We start from the raw sequence: 18045 nt of genomic DNA, 5'->3' as shown, positions 1-18045 counted from the left end.
TAGAAAACAGGAGGTAGAGATATTAGAAGTCAGAATCATGACTTATATTTACTCATTGTACATGAGTGGCAGGGCAGTGGAAAAAAAAATCTTTACAATTCAGACAAAGTTTGAGGTTAACCAAACACTGTTCATTGAAATAATGGCTAGTCTCGGCCAGACGCAAAGCTGAGGCCCAGTTCTGTCATGTGATGGGTTTTAGGTCAGTGGACTCTACTGAAAGCCTCTTTTCCCAAGGGAAAATCTGGCTGAATGATTACCGAAAAACTATTATGACATCTGGTGCCAGGGATTTCCCTGCGGCTGGAGTGTGTGAAAGGGAGAACATTTGCTGAAGGTGGGGAAAACTTTGGGGTTTAGAATGTCATCTTTAAAACAAGTATTTATTTGATTGCTCACAATTTGGATTTGCACTTTAGGCTAATCCTTACAATCAAATCCAAAACACCGTAAAAATTTAGGGAGTATAAACCATCTTGCAAATCCTCCCTTCTTTTACAAAGCACAGAAATAAGTTAAAAGTTAAAAACAACAGGACAAAACTGGCCAGGCATAATGCAAACAAATGAGATTTATCCGTCAGTATTTCTCAAGCTGAGACTGTCGGTGTAAAGTGTGGAGCACAAGGGGCCCACCTGTCGTTCCTCCTCTCGATGCTATAGAGGCAGATGGAGCAGTCGGCTCTGAACAGGATGATCATGTCTCTGAAGACGTTGAGCAGCAGAGTGTCTGAGTGCAACTTAGTGACGGATGCAAAGGCGTTGTCCAGGTTGGCTGAGCGTTGATAGAGCCTCAACTGGTGTCAACAGAGAGACAGGAGGGAAAGGTCATAACAAGGCAAACGAGACAGGGACAGGAAGACATTGTTGGATTGATGAGAAACAGCGAAAGTGAAAGAAGTGCTGCTCTTGTCTCACCTGCTCTTGCTGGTCTATGAAATTGTAACAGGCCACCACCACAAAGTCGTTCCACCAAGCCAGACCTCCCGTCACCGTCATGTTCTGCTCCTACAGAGTAATGCAGACAAGTACATGCATTAACACAAGTTTACTTTGGCAACAAAAACACAATAGGGAATATCTTTTAAACCTAACAGACCCAAAAACCGAAAAGAAATCGCAAAGGTATGAATCTACAGACTTTAATGGTATTTTGACAGTCCAGACATATTTCAATATGGATTCTAGATTATTGACATGTTCAGTTTGGACAAAATTACACTACTATAGCTTTAAAAGGTAACACTTTACAGTCACCACTGATATCTCCCAGCCATCAATGTAACCTACCTGAGTGATATTTCCAAACAGCTTCCATTTCCTTGTGAATAATGAGTAGTGTGCAAAGCCCCGTCTCCCTGCTACAGCCATGCACTGGCCTGCTGTGTCTATGGCTGCAAACTGCACACGCACAGAGACAAAGAATATCATCTCAAGTGTTGACACAGCATACAAACACACACAATATATCAAACACAGTTTTATTGACTACTGGTACACTGAAAGGACAAGTACTGGTATGTTTAAATTGTCATCTATAATAAAAATGGCTTTCATATGCTACACATTCACTTTCAATAGAGATATTTTCTAGCTCTCGTGAATTGTAATCCAATCAATGTACACCCATTTGTAACTGCAGCGTGATGATTGTAGTTAAACATAACTGCTTTGTACCCGTAGTGATATCTCACTTACTGTCTGAGCACACTGAGTGTCCTGATTGTCACGATTACTGTAATTAATGTTTGCAATAGCCTGTTTGTGTCACCATAGGCCTATGTGTCCAACACATAAAATAGGTAAACAGAAGTTGAATATTTATTGTAGGAATTTTCAAGAATGATTTACTACACGTCTCTACAAGTGACTAACAACTTTACTGACAACTGATCTGATGGACCAGGGGGCAAAAGTACAAGCAATGGCATTCCCATACTCACCCTTATAGGCCAGTTGCTCTCTAGGTATGTGCTGTGAATCTAGATGAAAATGAAAATAACATTACAAATAGAAAATAAATGACTACCCTACATATTCACTGAACTATAAACACACAGGCAAGATCACATGGAGATGTTCTCAGTGCAGCATTGGTTTCCATTCATGCAACTGGAAGCTTGAGAAAAGCAGGGAGAAGCAAGAACCATAACTACATTCTAGACATGTGAAAAGCTAGCCTGGAAATCCAGACCCATATCCAGAACAATATAGGGTCTGGCCACGCTCAATAGACCTTTCCAACTCACAGGGCACCTAAGCGTGCATTTCAAATGCCACTGCACGCAATTGGATAGAACTACGACCAATCAGAGCAATAGATATATAAGGTGACATATTAAGCCCTTAAGCCCCGTTCGTTTAGCGAACAGCGGGTTAACTGTTAAATTAAACTTTTGGCGTGGTCGGTCGGCAAAACAGAACATTCCTCCTACTAGTTAATGAAAGATTTGAGTGCCATCTTCCAAATGGCTAAGTGTCGAGGCGAAAGCGTCTCAAACTATTTACTATCACAGCTTCGGCGTCGCATGATGCACAGCACTGTCGTCATCCGGTTACGTCCGCCCCAGAGCACCTTACATAGGGCTCTGGCCCACCCATATCAGAAAGAACGATTTGATTGGTAGCTCAGGATTTCTTGACATATTAAATGAGCTTCAATGGAGAGTGTACAGACCAACAGGCGCAGCAAATTTAATTTGCGAGCGCCTAGCGGCAGGTCTGGATTTCCAGGCTAGTGAAAAGCAAGAATTTCTTCATAACTGTCCCCATAAATCCAACCTAACCAGGTGTGATGAATACACATCCTTACCTGGACCACGTGCCAGTGCTTGTGTCCCAGTAAAGTGCTGAGTCCCTGAGAGAGAGAGGTGTCGGGGTTTGGGGGATGGCGCAGCGGGCTGCTGCCTTCGTGTGGGTGTAAGTGTGTGTGTGTTTGTGTGTCGGAGGAGCTGCTGTTGACTTGCGAGGGGTCGCCACAGGTGAGGTAGAGGCGGTCTTCACCGTGGAGCAACACCTGCTCCTGGTTACTCTGTACAGACAGGAGAGGAGCAGGGGGAGTGTGAATGTTAAATGCGTGTGTGTGCGAAATGAGTGATTTCACAAACTTAAGATGTGCCTCCTCTCACCGTGCAGGGGTTGACTGTGAGGGCGCTCTTGATGAAATGGAACTGCAGTATGCCAGCCTGCAGAGAGGAAGGAGGAGGTGATGCCATCTCCTCGTCCTCCACCTTTGTCCTCTCCTGTTTGTTGGGCAGCACCCACAGGTGGTAGCCCTCTGCTCCCCAGCTCTGGAAAGGGTGACAAAAAATAAATAAATAGATAAAAAAATCAACCAATAGAGAAAACTCAGTTAAATATACACATCTATCGCAAAAGAAAAGCAATTTTAGTTTAATTGGTACAGAATTTAAACAATCTTAACTTAATACATTCACTTTTAACTTGTCAAACTGATTTAAAAAAAATTACAAACAGGTTAATTTTGAAATGTATTATTTTAAAATGTATCTTAAAATGTAGATTGGGGGAAGAATGAAATAAATCCACTAACCATAGAGCTGATTTTAATGGGGTCCTTCTTTGTACCATCAGAACGATACCTGAGGGGAAGACACTCAAATTAATATTACTTTGCATTATTGTATGAGGTGTTAAGTGAATGTGTGTGTGTGTGCGCGTGTGTGTGTGTGTGTTTGTGTGTACATACGCAAAGTCCTCGCCCAGAGTGCAGATGAGGTGAGCTCCAAAGACACTCCACAGTGATAGGCCGCCACACTCCCATGTAACCATGGCCACGCTGTAGTCAGGTGACCAGCTGATCAGCTTGACTGGGCCTGTCTTGTTATAAACGTCTGGAAAGGTGAAGAATGCCGAGGTGTTAGAAGGGTTCAAGCAAGCTTGAGTTAATCCTATTTAGTATATTTGTATTATTATAGAATTTGAATACTTTGTTTTTAAAGTGAGAAACAAAGTTAAAAAAAGTAACTTTGATCATCCCTGTTGCAGTAAGCTACACTGCAACACTGTTTTTTAAAGACCAAATAACATTGTTTACGACAAAACAATCCTGTGTATTGTCTCCGTGTTGGAGACTTTGCCAGGTGTTAACAAATGAGTGCTTAGATCTTCATTGTGCAGACAGCAGAGAAATAATGGTTTCTGTATTAGGATGTTATTAACTCAATTTACACAACTTGAACTAAGATTAGCAGAAGAAAATGGATGGACGGAATTCAAAATAATTAATTTAAGAAATAAAGCTGTTCAGTGCTCGAACTGGATTGAAATTCCAAACCACTGTCGCAACCCAAGTCTAAAACTGTAGTTTAAGATACCCTAAAGGTTGCCTTTGAGGAAAATACATTCAGTGTTCTTACAGACTTTTCAAGACCTACAGTAGTGATGGGCCTACATGCTGTTTCCCCCACTAGGGGGAGCTATGGCTTTACAGGAGTCTGACTGAAACAGATGTGAACCAAGGGGAAACACAAAGAGAAAGACAGCTGAAGGAATGCAAGTTATCTGGAGGAGGAATGTGTGTAAAGTAAGAGCGGGCAGAGACAGTAAAAGGAGGGTGAGGGAGCATATGGGGTTATACCTGGGTAGTGTTTTGGTGTGAGCTCCAGTTTGTGGGAAAGCTGCATGGATCCTGTCGTGGTGTCTATCATGTACACCAGCACTGAGCCGCTGAAATGAAAAAAGAAGACGGCATTTTATAAAAAAACAAAAAACTTAACAGCCATAACCTGTTGCCTGGGGGAGCATGCAGTATGCTGCATTAGTGTAATTGACCTGTGGCTGTAATATGGGGGAGTACCTCCAACAACACTTTTATGCTTTGAACTGCTGCATGTCTGTGCAGGTAGCAAACTCCTTGCTGACTCAGTACTAGAAGTCAAAGTGATCTGCATCACAGTAACAAGCCCTTTACGCCTCGTTTCCACATACGTATGTCACTCGTGTCCGTTTTACGGAGGTTGCTTCTAGTGTCCAACGGAAGGAAATCTCAAGAGAGTCTGGACGTCCGTGTCTCTGGCGATGCCGCAGCGATCGCGGGCACTCGTGACTTGTGTCATTAAACTAATAAATCTGATTGTATTTCATATCAAAAGGACACATATGATGACTGTATTTAATATCAAACTGATAAAAAACTATCCGACTGTATACAGTGTATCACGTATATAAAGTATGTAATATTTTAGCAGAATAACATTCACTCTGATTCACAAAGTGTTCAAACTATATGAACAAGTACTTTTTAATCATCAAACTGACTTGACAATCAACATTAACTGAGTGGAAGGACATCGCATGTAAGCTAAACTAGCAAAACTTCCATACGGTCTGTCCATAATCCACGTAAAAAGTTAAATTATTTGATACGGATTTAATACGGATACCGGACAGAAACAGGACAGAAATATTACGGAGGGGAGGAGTTTCGGAGGCAAACGGACATTACGGAGAATCACATAGGAATGAATGGACTTTCGGTCGGATCCTTTTGGATTGCATACGAGAATGTACGTATGTGGAAACGAGGCGTTAGTCTGGAATGGTGGTTTCAAAGGTGTGTTCAAATAGATGAATAGAAGACTAGCTCTACTTTCTCTCACGGTCAGTCAACAAAGCACTGTTTGGACAATAATTACAAGAAGAACTTTTAAACTGTGTGTGTGTGTGTGTGTGTGTGTGTGTTGTGTGTGTGTGTCCATGTTTCAGTGAGGTGCAAAACAGAAAAACCTGTAGAAAAAGATGAGGAAGGAGGGTAAGGCGCAGTGGGGAAGAGAAATTCCTGACAAACTGGCAGATTGCACAAGTACACACTAGGTAGGCCTCTGCAAAGACAAACTGACAGATTCTCACACTGGACACACACCACAGGGACAACAATAAACCTCTGTAGCACAGAGCTGCAAACAAACACACAGAAGTTTTCCTCCCATTGCTGCACTGCAAAGATACGGACAGAGAGACACGTACCTGGCACAGCCAAAGGCCATCAGTCTGTACTTGTTGTTGACAGCCACGCAGGTGCCATCGGTCACGTCTGCTGCCCAGACGCCCTGCAACTGCTACACACACACACACACACACACACACAAACACACACACACAAGCAAATGATTTATGTTTATGTCAACATTTTAGAACATAATTTTAATGGTGAGCAAACTTCTTGTTTGGATGCAAAAATACATCTTACCAATAGTCATTGCTGTTTAATAAGCTGCCCAGATAAAGCAATAGTTGCAAGCCTTGTATTGCATCATATTATCATGACACATTAAAAGCTATTGTGATTCCCGATTATAAAATTGAAAAAACCTGTTGACCTGAATATGTTGCATCATCGGTTTGATTTTTTCTCAGTAAATGCTTCCATGTGTTTCTCCTCTCAGGGAAAACTTATCGTGAACCATGTTCAACTCATAGAGAATGTAGTTTTATATTTAGATAATTCCAATACCTACTCAAAAGCCAAAACAGAACATTTGACATCTGTGCCGAAACAAAACTCTGGTCTCCCGTTTCGAAAAAGGGAAAATGAGTAAACAATCTGAGATTTTCTTGGGTACAATAGGTCATGGGTAAACGCCCTTTCATGGGGTCAGATTTTGTCATATGTTTGCGGACTGCCAGCTTTCATCGACCGGTTGCTTCTTTGAAGGTGCAAGTATTCTTACATCTGCGGTGATGATGTTGCTGAGCGGTGTGATAAAGCCCAGGCGTCCGTCACTCAGCACCACAGCGAAACCGTCCAGGGTCACACAGTACTCCATACAACGGATATACACTCCCTCCAGGTCCAGAGAGGGACCACCTACCAACACACATACACAGGTTAAGGTATATATAAAAAAAAAAAAACATTGGAGAATATGGCAGTCCGCTGCAGTTGACACATCTATGTGTGTTTAATTTGTGGGATTTTTAAAAGGAATGGATTGTTTTTTTATTCTTTATTTGCAGACAGAAACAATTAATCGGAAACGTCTATGTACAAACAAATAGAATCAAGTCTGCTCTCTTGCACGAGTATCCTCTAACCTCGAGCAGACTGCAGGTCTAGAGAGAAGGGGATCGTAGTGAGGCAGATGGCCTTGCGTCCGTTGCTGCCCAGGCCGTCCCAGTGCAGCACATGGAGGTAGCCGTCTGCGGTGCACACCAAAAGGTCTTCCTGGAGGGACTGCAGACTGGTGGGAAGAAGAAGAAGTAACAGATATGAGCATTAATATTTGAAAGGAAATAAAAAAAACAAGTCAGTGGTGTAAGGTAGGAAGGGTGGGAACAAGATAACAAACAGCAGAGTGTAAGAAAACAATGGACAAGTCATTATCCAGCTGTGCCCTCCGAGTGAAGCATGAAACTTTTACTGGCCAGCTGTGATGAGGCCACATATCTGCCCATGCCAAGTAGCACTGTCCTCTAATACACAAGGGAACAAACATGCAGTGTGTTTGTGTTTGTAAAGCGCGTCATTGTCTTACAAAAAGCAGTCTAATGCCTCGTTTCCACTGAGCAGCACAGTTTGGTTCGGCACAGCACGGATCCCCTAGATCTTGTGTTTCCACCGCCGACAGCACCCTTACTTGGTAGGCGGGGTGAATGCCGGACACAAAACTGCAGTCAGAGTATATACAGTCTGTGGGTCAGAGCAGCTACCTAACAATAGTGACATCGTAGCAGCGGGACACAGTGTAACACTGATTAACTCAATGAAGAGGAAAAACGCCACACAATAAACAAAGAGCTGTGCACCAATATTTTTCTCTAAACACAATACTCTTCACTCATGCCGAGGTTACTACACACGGCAGTTTATCTCTCACATGGTAATGATTCAGTCGACCAATCAACGGACTGCAGTGTGTAGCTCCACCCTTTTGGGATGGCAAGGTAAGCCAACGAAAGGGTGACAAAAATAGTTGCGGCTACTGGCTAGTCTCGTTTACCTTGGTACCCTTTTTGACAGTGGAAACACAAATAAATGCATGCTGTCGCGAGCAACACCGAACTGAACCGCACAGCTCAGTGGGAACAAGGCTTAAGACAGAAGATAGCACAATGGGAGAAAAGCAAGAGTCAGAAAGAGATAAGTGAGAGGAAGGATGTTCACTGTGAAGGAGGCTATGGGTTCCCATGTACTCTCACAGCAGGAAGACGCCCACTCATCCCCTGCAGTCAAGCTTCGCTTGTGAAATGCCCAAAAGTGTGCAGCCACGATGACAAGCTCATAATCGCTGTCAAGTGTAGAAAGCACAGGAGATGTGACAACTCAACTGAGGGACATGAAAGACGCTGACAATATAAACAAAAGACAAATGCAAATACAGACAAAAAGTGACAGTTCACATCACTCAGAGAAGACATGGAGTTTGAGGATCTGTGGGTGATAACAGAGAAGTTGAAAAACTAGAAGAAAAGAAACTGAAATGAAAAAAGACTTCCATGTACAAGGAGAAAACAAAGAGGCATTAGATGTTGGTTTGCCCATCTTTCTTCTAATCGATGTTATCTTAATTTGGGGACTAGGTTTAATAATCCTCATTTATACCAGGTAAGAATAACTAACAGATCTTGTGATCATTTTTTCACAGTGCACTGCACATTAAGCTTAAAAGAATGAACTTTATATAGCATGCACGTAAGTAAACTTGCAATGCCATTAGGGAATGTTGTGAGATTCCTATGCGATGTGATAGAGGCATAAATATGAAGCCATCTTCGTAAAGGTGATACAGATTTAAAAATGTTAAAATGAGCTTGAACCATTACCGCCTTTTTTAGAGGAAGTAAAAAAATCAAATTGGTCCTATTATCGGTGACAAGCAAATGTAGTGATGAGGTAACATGATGACCAGCAACAATATTATTACAACTACACTGACATAGAGCAATGAAAACCGGTAAAGAATAGTTAGCATCTGAAAAAATATTGCCCACAAAACATGAGGCTTTTTTTTAATGCTACAGGCAACACTTTATTCCATCGAGCTGACATCAAAAATGTCCCCTCTGTCATCCTTTCCTTTGCTTTTCTTTCCTTTCATCAATCACCACTAAATCATTCCACCCACGTCTATTCATGTGTCCATCAAGACCTCTCCCTCAGCACAGCCCTCCGTCCCTGCAGAATTCATGTGGTTCTCTCTGCGTGCATTCCCTCTGTATTTACAACTGACAAGAGCGGAGGGGCTTAGCTTCGCACTGCACCTCAGCCATCTCTCACTGCCAATGCTGACTTTCCATGGGAAGAGAGGGGGGAAAAATTCCTTTTTCAAGCCACTACTCTGAGCAAAATGCCCTTCACAGATGCACAAAAGAGCAGGTCACTGGTGGACATTCTGGGCTCCTGCATAGTTTACAGGAAGCAATAGCATTAAAAGGTGCTGTAAGCGGAATGGTTCTTTTAGCTAACTTCATGTCAGTTACTGCAGTTGGCAGTCCCTTCGCTCGTCCCTACGTCACCACATTAATGAACTGCGGTCTTCAAGCAGCAAAATAGACATTGGGAAGGATTTTCACCTGCTCCTGCATAAACATTCACCCATCTGTCGCTATGGCGTGCACCGGCAGTGAGACCATGAGTGAGGCGGGTGTCGGTTTGTAGCGTTCTCTCTTGTGATTGGAAAGAAATTTCGGGATCCTCCAATAAGTCTATTTGCTGTTTACATGCAGAGCAGCTGATGGAGCAGAGATCGGCTTTATGAAACGCGCACATTATGTAAGTAAGTGATCACTGTATGAATAAAGAGCGATTTCACACTTATATTAATATAAATAAACCGCTTACTTCACCTTTAATATACACGGTTAGCATGTATTTTGGGTGGTGCGGGTGCCTCGGTGACCACCTTCCATTCCGACATACCGCCACTCCGTCACACTGCCTGTGTGACTGTGAGGCGGGGTCGATAACAGGGAGAAGCAGACATAACAAAAAAACTAAAACAGGAGAGAGATAAGGACAAAGAGACGTTATCGTACCTGGTGATGGGGGCCTCCAGATCCACAGGCTTCTTCATCTCTAAAGACAGAGCGGGGGCACATTGCTCTTCTTTATAACCAGGGGTTACCTTCACACGAGAACTTCCCCTGTGCAAACACATATTAGAGTTAGAAAAGTATATTCATATTACTGATATATTAGGAAAGCTGCAACACATTTTTAACACCGAACAGAATAAGATCACTGAATATGCCCCGACTTGTCCAACCTCTGCTGGTATGCTCTCTAGGAATGTCCAAACCACAAACACTGTGGACCCAATGGCGCGCACACACACACACACACACACGCTCGGTAGCAGTCACAGAGACGGAATGATTACTAAAGGAAGAGCAAAACGCATGTGGACTGCCCTACTCACATGTTGAAAAAGCTTTTACAAAAGAGCAGAGGCAGTTATAGCAACATAGCAATGCACCATAATGTTGAAATGAGATGGGTGTTATGTTAGGGTGTCCACATACTTTTGGCAATGTCGTGCATTTGTCACATTAAAAATACAGTGATAGCTGTTTAAATTAGCAGCTAACATTAAGCTACCAAACTGCATCAAACACATATAACACAGATATATTTGCAACGTATTTATTCATTATTATTTATTAAAGGATTTAGTAGCCAAGTACACTAGATCCCTGCTAGCGTTGTTTGCCAGCTGTACCAACACACAGCTGCTGACTAATTGCTAAGATTCAGTCGGTTTCACACAATAAAAATAAACTTGACACTTTCCTTCAATGCAGTTGACACTGTTTATGTACTCTATGTTCATACACATGAATACCGTGGCAATGTCATTATAACTTGTCATCTGCAGTCATAACACAGACAAGTTAGTTAGGAGGGCTAATATTGTTCCACCAGATCAATTCAAACAGCACATAAATAGTTTTGTACATGTCATAATTGTGTTTTCAAGATTGATATAGCATACATAATAAGGAGGGTTAAATGGCTCTTTAAGGGAGACATTATTTGTTGATGGGTTGGTTCCTCATGCTAACTTTAGCTAAGCAATGCATGTGTGTTAGCCATGTGTGTGAGAGTTTGTATTTGTGCTGCACTCACTTTGGATACACAGGCTCATAGAGGTTCTTGCCATCCCCTCCACCCAGCACATCAAACAAGAGGATGTAGCCTTTGGCAGTCTGCAACAACAAAAAAAAAGGACAAAAAATATATTAATTTATATTGTAGCTCAGCCACTATTTTATTATCAGTGGAAGAGAGAAAGAAAGCAAGGAGAAGTTGTAGGGATGAATGCCACTGCCAGCACACATTTGAAAAGTCACTTGATACATTGTAGGAAGCAAGAGAGAGAAATAATGAGAGGACAGGGAAGAAGGGAAAGGGTTCAGTAAACAAAAACATCATATGTTGCCATCACAGAGAAGAGAGGGAGGCAGAGAGTGTGTGCTTATGGTGTATTAAGCTGCATCCAGACTGGAAGTAGCACTTAAAAATGCACTTTGTGCAAATGATTGGCCAACACGACCAGATGAATGTGTAGTTGTAGGTGATGCTGGTACTTTAGTTGCTGATGACGCAGATGTGACCGACGCTGCAGGTCCGGATCTGAAGGTCTGAAACTGCAGTCAGTGACATTTTATTATAATGGCAGCTTCACATGCTTTCCTACTTAAAACAGGACCTTCTCATCATGGTGGGAATCAAGAAAAATCAAAAAACTTTGTCGTTTGATGTAGAGGCTCCTGCCTTGGCAGTCTTTCAGAATCCAGTGAGACAAAATGACTGTAGGATCATGTGGCAAAGATTGTCTGTGAAAAGCATTTTAAGGTATTTTAATTTTTTTATTTATTTTATTACTCCTATGTATGACTCCAAAGAATATTATCTGCAACACAACTAACTATTCTGTTAAGAAGATATAAATATGCAAAGGAAATGAAGCTTGACATTTTCCCAGTCTGCACAGAACAGGCTGAGCTGCCAATCGATAATGGCGAAAACAGAATTTAAATTGGGTATCATTGAGTGAGTAATATCTGTATTTCTATCTATTGGACTTTGTTTAGCCTTCTATTGTGTACTAACATTAGTTCACAACTTTATATGTCTCAAACTGCTGCTGTTACTGATAATGATTCTCTAAAACAAATCTGTAAGCATTTTAAAACAACTGAAACATTCACACCCTAGCGTCATTGAAGACATTTTCTAAATACAACTTGAGTTAAGTACAATTTTGTATGCGAATGCAATACAACAGCGGTTTTAACAACACATACATACACAGTGCTGTCTGTGAAACTGCTGAAACTGAGCCTCTAAATGGAAACATGATATGAAACCTGATCTGAACTTCGCTGTCAGCATTAGTGTGCCATGTTTTTCCAATGGCTGTACAAAAAAAAAGACTTCCGTCCTGCTACAGAAACTCCTAGAAAGCCACAGAAAGGTGTACGCACAGGCCATCATTTGACTATTTACGATATTTGATTCCTTTGTGCAACACTATGTATATGGTAATGTTTTGCTCACAGCCGGTGGCAGTGCACAGCAGACAGTAACCCTTGACTTTTCTAGTGCGGTGCGGGTGTCGTTAGTAGCAGGCCAGTGCATCACCATAGTGAAGAGAACCAAAACCAGAGAGAGGGTAAAGCCAGCAGCAACATGAAGCTTCACGAGAACAGAGCAGCCACAGCCAGAGAGAGAGAGAGGATGGAGCCAAACGGAGGCCTGCTAAACACATCAACGGCCAAGGAGCTCAACAAAGCAAAAACTGCAAAACAACAACACTCCCGACAAGCTTAAACTCTACTTCAGAAAAACAAGCCTTTTAATCTACATCTACATAACATTTATGTAGATGTAGATTAAATACGTATGATTTATACGGTCATTTTTATAGACAAGTAATACCAATAATCAATAAGAATATCAACCCTAAATGGGATTGTGGTCATTTCAAAGAAGTATGCAAAAGTTGTGGCACAATATTCAAAGTTTCTTATCCGACAGAAACATTGTATGCAAACATTACTGTTCAAATAGTTGTAGATTCAGAGAACGATGACAGGGTTAACTGACATACAATGTTTGTGTCGGCTGCTCAGACCCAAAAGTGGTGAACTGAATGCTTGACCTAACGCCACACTTACCATATTTTACAGTAGGTATCAGGACATTTTCAAACAAATATAATTTTGTCTTTTTCTTTAACCTTTTACTGTAACTACAGGAGTTAAACTGCTCTGTCTAAATGTTTCAGTGTCGGTGTAGTGTCTGGCATTTCAGATAGCTCAGTATGTTCAATAAAGTCCAAAGCTACAGTGATATTAAAGGGGTTCAGAGACGTCATTGTGCACAGAGGTTCAATATATGAAATAGCCACTTGATCAACTTCCTTCTATAATAGTTTAAGTTTAAGATGATTAGGACAGTTTCATTACAATGACCAAGTTAGTTATTTTAGTCCAACAATTTCATATTAAAACGAGGAAGCACTCAAGAGAGCACGCATTTCCACCATAGCTGCATGACAGTCTCTCCATGTTTGCCATTTTATCAACAGGAAATGTTTTTGGTTCCAGATCGTCATGCATTTAGACGTTGTGACGTCTTTAGACACACTACATCTCTCAAAAATACTCACTTTTGGAAATAGAAATGACAAGAAAGGATAAATAAATTAAAAGGTGTCAATTGAGTACAAATAGGACACAATAAAGCTAGTGTATCTCCTTTAGATACAGTCAGGTAGCTTAGTCCAGTGGTTCCAAAACTAGGGGTCGAGCCCCTTGTAAGGGTCACCTGATCAATTTGAGGGATGGAGAGATAATGAATTGGAAAGGATAGACGAAAAGAGTTCTGCTTACATGAAGTGGTTTTCAATTTTTGGAGTATAAAAAAATACTGGTTCATTAATAATCTTTGGGCCACAAACTGACAATTAAATCAATCTGAGAAGTTTAGAGGAAAAGAAAATCCCTCTGTGGTTGAAGTGTTAAGTACAACTCATACCATCCAATATTCATCAATTTAGAGCAAGGGGTTATACATCAACTGGTTGGCTGGTGTAATCATAACGGGTTTGTTTTATCATGTGTTTTTGAATGTATAATCTTAATCTGAAAAGTAACCAATGGCCATTTCTCAAATAAGTGCAGTGCTGTAAAAAGTATAATATTTAACTTCCAAATGTAGTGTTAAAGTAACAGAAAATTGGTATACTTAAGTAAAGTACAAGCACCCTTACAATCTTACTTTAGTTCGGTACAGTTCTTGATTAAAACAATTTTTTTTTGCTTCTCACCACTGTTTAGTTGACCATCACAAATATAGTATCTCGCATATAAAAAGTTTTAAAATTGGAAGAAAGTTCACATCGTAAAACTGTGAAGACATGTCAATGTTAAGTCTCCAAGCGGCAGCCCCTTCCCCTCATATTCACAAACTCAGACAAGGATTCTTCCCCAGAGGGAGGGGGAGGGGGGAGGGGGCATGTGGCCTTGGAAAGGAAATGTGAGTGTGAGGAGCCTGCTGTACTTCAAAAGCATGCCAATTACAGGAGGCAGGGAATCTCTAAGATGGGAGGGGGAGAGAGTCGGGAGAGCTATTTGGCCCTTTCAATTGTAGTTTGATCACAACTTCTTTTCGAGGGATTATGATTGGGTTTACTTACGATACTTGAAAACTGTGGATGAAATGGATGGGAAATAAAGACATTATTCTAAAACTATTTAGATGTCTCCAGGATCCTTGGTGTTTCACACATGCAAAGAGGTAATGATACAGGAAGAGGCAGGACGCCAGTCATTGTCTACTAAGGTCCAATAAAAATGCAAGCAGACACTGAGATTCCCAAGGCAGGATGAACCCAGTGGCTCCGTGTGGGGGAATTCATTTGATGTCCTCTATGACAAACGGCAGGGGTAAGCGGTCGCTCCTGTTGATTATCTCAGGGGTCTTCTATGATGTAGGCGCAAATGAGGGATGCCAGGACCAGCCCCCCCCCCCCCCCACCTCTCTTTAAAAAAATCTCCCTTCAAATGGCTAATTCAGTGATTGGTCATGGGTCGCTACACTATGTGATAGGTCTACACTCTCTTAACCTTTAAATGGCAGCTTTAGAAAACAATTATGACCCAATTTTTTTTAAATGTCATATTATGAAACAAAAAAAAAAGGTAAAAGGTTCCATTTGACTTTTGACCTAATGCATTACTAATAATACAGGATATTGCAGTGGATGCAAATGTATTTTAGGAAGTCTTGCTTAACTTGGCTTCTCTTAAAAACTTTGCACATATGCACACTCATTCACATAGTACTTTGATATTGTTATTATAGTGCACCAGACAGGGCTTTAATTCCTTTCATGTAACACTCTCCTCCTCTTCAGTTGGCACTCCTACACTAATAACATCATCAACTATTACAACTTGTGGCTGCGTTTGAAAGAGGGGGACTTCAAAGGGAGTGACTTAATGCTGCTGTAAAAACTCAAACAAACAGAAATGAAGAGGAAACGGCTGACTGCAGCTACTCTAGTTCAGACTTGCCACTGAGTAGAATGAAAGACAGTGGTTTTTGCAGAGAAAGTGTTAGGGCGGCAGAATTGTACAGCATGTAGTGTACCAAGGCCTCTCTACTGCATGTTTAAACAAGCTTGGGAGGTCCACACACACTGGCTTGTGGATAAAATGTGACCACTCACACAATTCACACACATAAGATGCCAGTGGATGTCATTCAAAAAAACATAGCAAATATAAATACAATAAGACCTAACATTTAAGTTAAGTTCGTTTAGATCTTTGTCAATTAATACATGGATAGTCACACAAGGTAAGTCCCACACAGTAATCAAAGTGACGTCTTCCCTAACCTCTCCTACATATCTAACATAAGACGGTTTGAGTGTGGAATAATAGCTATAGGCATGAATTGCAAAAAAGTATAAACAGTGCACAAGCATGCAATGCCAGGTGCCGATGTGTGCATCTGTGACGGTAGTAGGTGTAACTGCAGTCTTACCAAATGGGGCTTGAAAGCACACAGCTGTCAGACAGCTCTCACAGAAACATGAAACGACCAAAGACCTCAATCTGATTCACCTCTCCACCAGTTTAACAGTTTATGCTTCTTCACAGTTGATTATGGGAAACGGGGAAGAAAGCAACAGACCAATCACGTCATGCTGAATCTTTCCTAAATAGGAATAAATTATTTTGCAATAAGCAGCTAAATCTTGTTCATCTCTGTTGGGTAATCTGTCCTCGGGAGCAGAAAAAGTAAAAGTGTATAGCCAAATAAAACTCTTAAATTAAATTAGGACATAGGATAGTAGAAATAAAGACATTGGAGTTTAGACCTAAAAGTGATACAAATATAAAATGTTAAACATTCTTAAACCAGATCAACCTGACAGCTTACTGTCCCTTTCTAAAAAGACAGAATATCCCACCTCTGTGCGACCAAGGGAAAACGACACAGTAAAACGAACACCTATGATCCAAAAGTAAAAAGTGAAAAGCCAACACCCCTCTGACACAGTCCAAACATTATGTATATTGCAGTGCTAGTGTAAGCTCCTGTGAGTGTGTCCACATCCTGAGTATGTGCGTTAGAAAGGAACCCAAGGGTTGCACTTGTTTACAAAAACATAAAATGCCACAGAGCATGTCGAATGTGCAATTTTAGGAGTCTGCTCCCTATTTTCAAACATTCTTTCACCCCGTCGACTCCCAGCTGAACAATAACAAAGTGCAAGCAAAAGCATCAGAAGAAATTCACCAGATTCTTTTTTTTTTTCATCAAAAAGTCTTTGGTGTAAACCCTAAACCCTTTCCCAGAGTACTGCTGAGGGAGTTTAAAAACAGAGAGGGAACATTTTGGCCTCGGACTGATCCCAAAACACACACACAAGAAGTAGCTAAATGCTAAGAACTATTTCCCGTTTAGAGAACTTCATCCTTTTTTTGACTTCTGCCAGACCAAAAAAAATCCACCCCTCTCGCTCTTGAGCCGTTTCTCCCGCACTCTGGGCGACGCACCCACACACACGCGCACACACACACACAGCTAAAGATAGCCATAGCCTTAGTTTAGGAGGGTGATTACGTTAGCCTCAAGGTCTGCATGGTGTGTGTGAGCAGCCAAGCATCTGGGAAACAGCTGCTAGTTGAAGTGAGGACGACTGCCTCGGCACCACTGGCCTTTATTGTTCAGCAGTTCCTGACTTCTCCACGTCTGCTAACTCTGTCATTTAACTACAATGCTAATGAGGCTGAGGAAAGTCACAGCTTCTTTGAGATGAAAAGCCTGTGGATGATTAGCATAAGGTGACTATTGCATCATACTTTTTCTTGGATGGGAAAACCCCAGGCTTCCTTTAAAAAAAAATTCCTTTGTAAAAGTTGCAAGAGCAATTTTGAAGTAAAACATCATTATGTGAAAGGGTGAAGGGCATCACAAAGCCGTGTTTGATTAACATTGCTCAGCTGGCAAAATAAGAGTGAGTGTGTGACTTGTCTGCTCCACAAATCTAGCGGCGCATTCTTCACTGAGAGTATACAGCCACACAGTCAGCATATATATTTCTCATGGCTGAAAGTGTTTTCAATCGGAGTACTTCATTTGACAATAGCACCAGTTAACTGAAGTTATGGGAATGCCTGCTGTGGACTGGGAGCAGTTAGTTTCAATCTGTTTGATCGTAACTAACTTTGTGGCAACACTTTTTGACTGGACAACGACTGACTTTGTTGCTGTTGTTGCCTCACTGAAGTCACAGTCGATTATTGGTTGCAATAGAAAACACAAGTTCATGTTTTCAAGCACAGCCTTAAAATGTTGTTTTGATTTATTGTTTTACAGATTATTAAGGAATAAAAACAGACTGCAAACAACATGACAAGTGACTGATTTTTCTACAATATTATTTATTTAACTTCAGATGCCATGAATGATATATTTCAGACTCAATTACATTTCCAGGAAGTTTGATACACAAATTTTCCCTTTTAGTAAAATTCTAGTCGGTAGATATAGAGGAATAAACCC

At 41.2% G+C, this 18045-nt stretch overlaps 1 protein-coding gene across 1 annotated transcript in view; it reads right to left on the bottom strand.

The window, feature by feature from the left end:
* ric1 (RIC1 homolog, RAB6A GEF complex partner 1) overlaps nucleotides 1-18045 on the bottom strand; it is a 34224-nt gene that overhangs the window by 5236 nt on the left and 10943 nt on the right. Inside the window, exons 3-16 of the mRNA XM_080046655.1 lie at nucleotides 11086-11165; nucleotides 9996-10103; nucleotides 7056-7201; nucleotides 6692-6828; nucleotides 5988-6079; nucleotides 4600-4688; nucleotides 3709-3853; nucleotides 3553-3601; nucleotides 3128-3289; nucleotides 2812-3030; nucleotides 1943-1981; nucleotides 1290-1400; nucleotides 918-1007; nucleotides 636-796 (exon numbers count right to left, since the gene is read on the bottom strand). Of these exons, the coding sequence (XP_079902781.1) occupies nucleotides 636-796; nucleotides 918-1007; nucleotides 1290-1400; nucleotides 1943-1981; nucleotides 2812-3030; nucleotides 3128-3289; nucleotides 3553-3601; nucleotides 3709-3853; nucleotides 4600-4688; nucleotides 5988-6079; nucleotides 6692-6828; nucleotides 7056-7201; nucleotides 9996-10103; nucleotides 11086-11165 (1628 nt within the window). The remainder of the gene's footprint in view (nucleotides 1-635; nucleotides 797-917; nucleotides 1008-1289; nucleotides 1401-1942; nucleotides 1982-2811; nucleotides 3031-3127; nucleotides 3290-3552; nucleotides 3602-3708; nucleotides 3854-4599; nucleotides 4689-5987; nucleotides 6080-6691; nucleotides 6829-7055; nucleotides 7202-9995; nucleotides 10104-11085; nucleotides 11166-18045) is intronic.

This window comes from Ammodytes marinus (genome assembly GCF_949987685.1).
Source record: "Ammodytes marinus genome assembly, chromosome: 18".
Taxonomy (NCBI): Eukaryota; Metazoa; Chordata; class Actinopteri; order Uranoscopiformes; family Ammodytidae; genus Ammodytes; species Ammodytes marinus.
The sequence above is the reverse complement of the archived record's forward strand: the minus strand, read 5'-3'. Positions and strand labels throughout refer to the sequence as shown.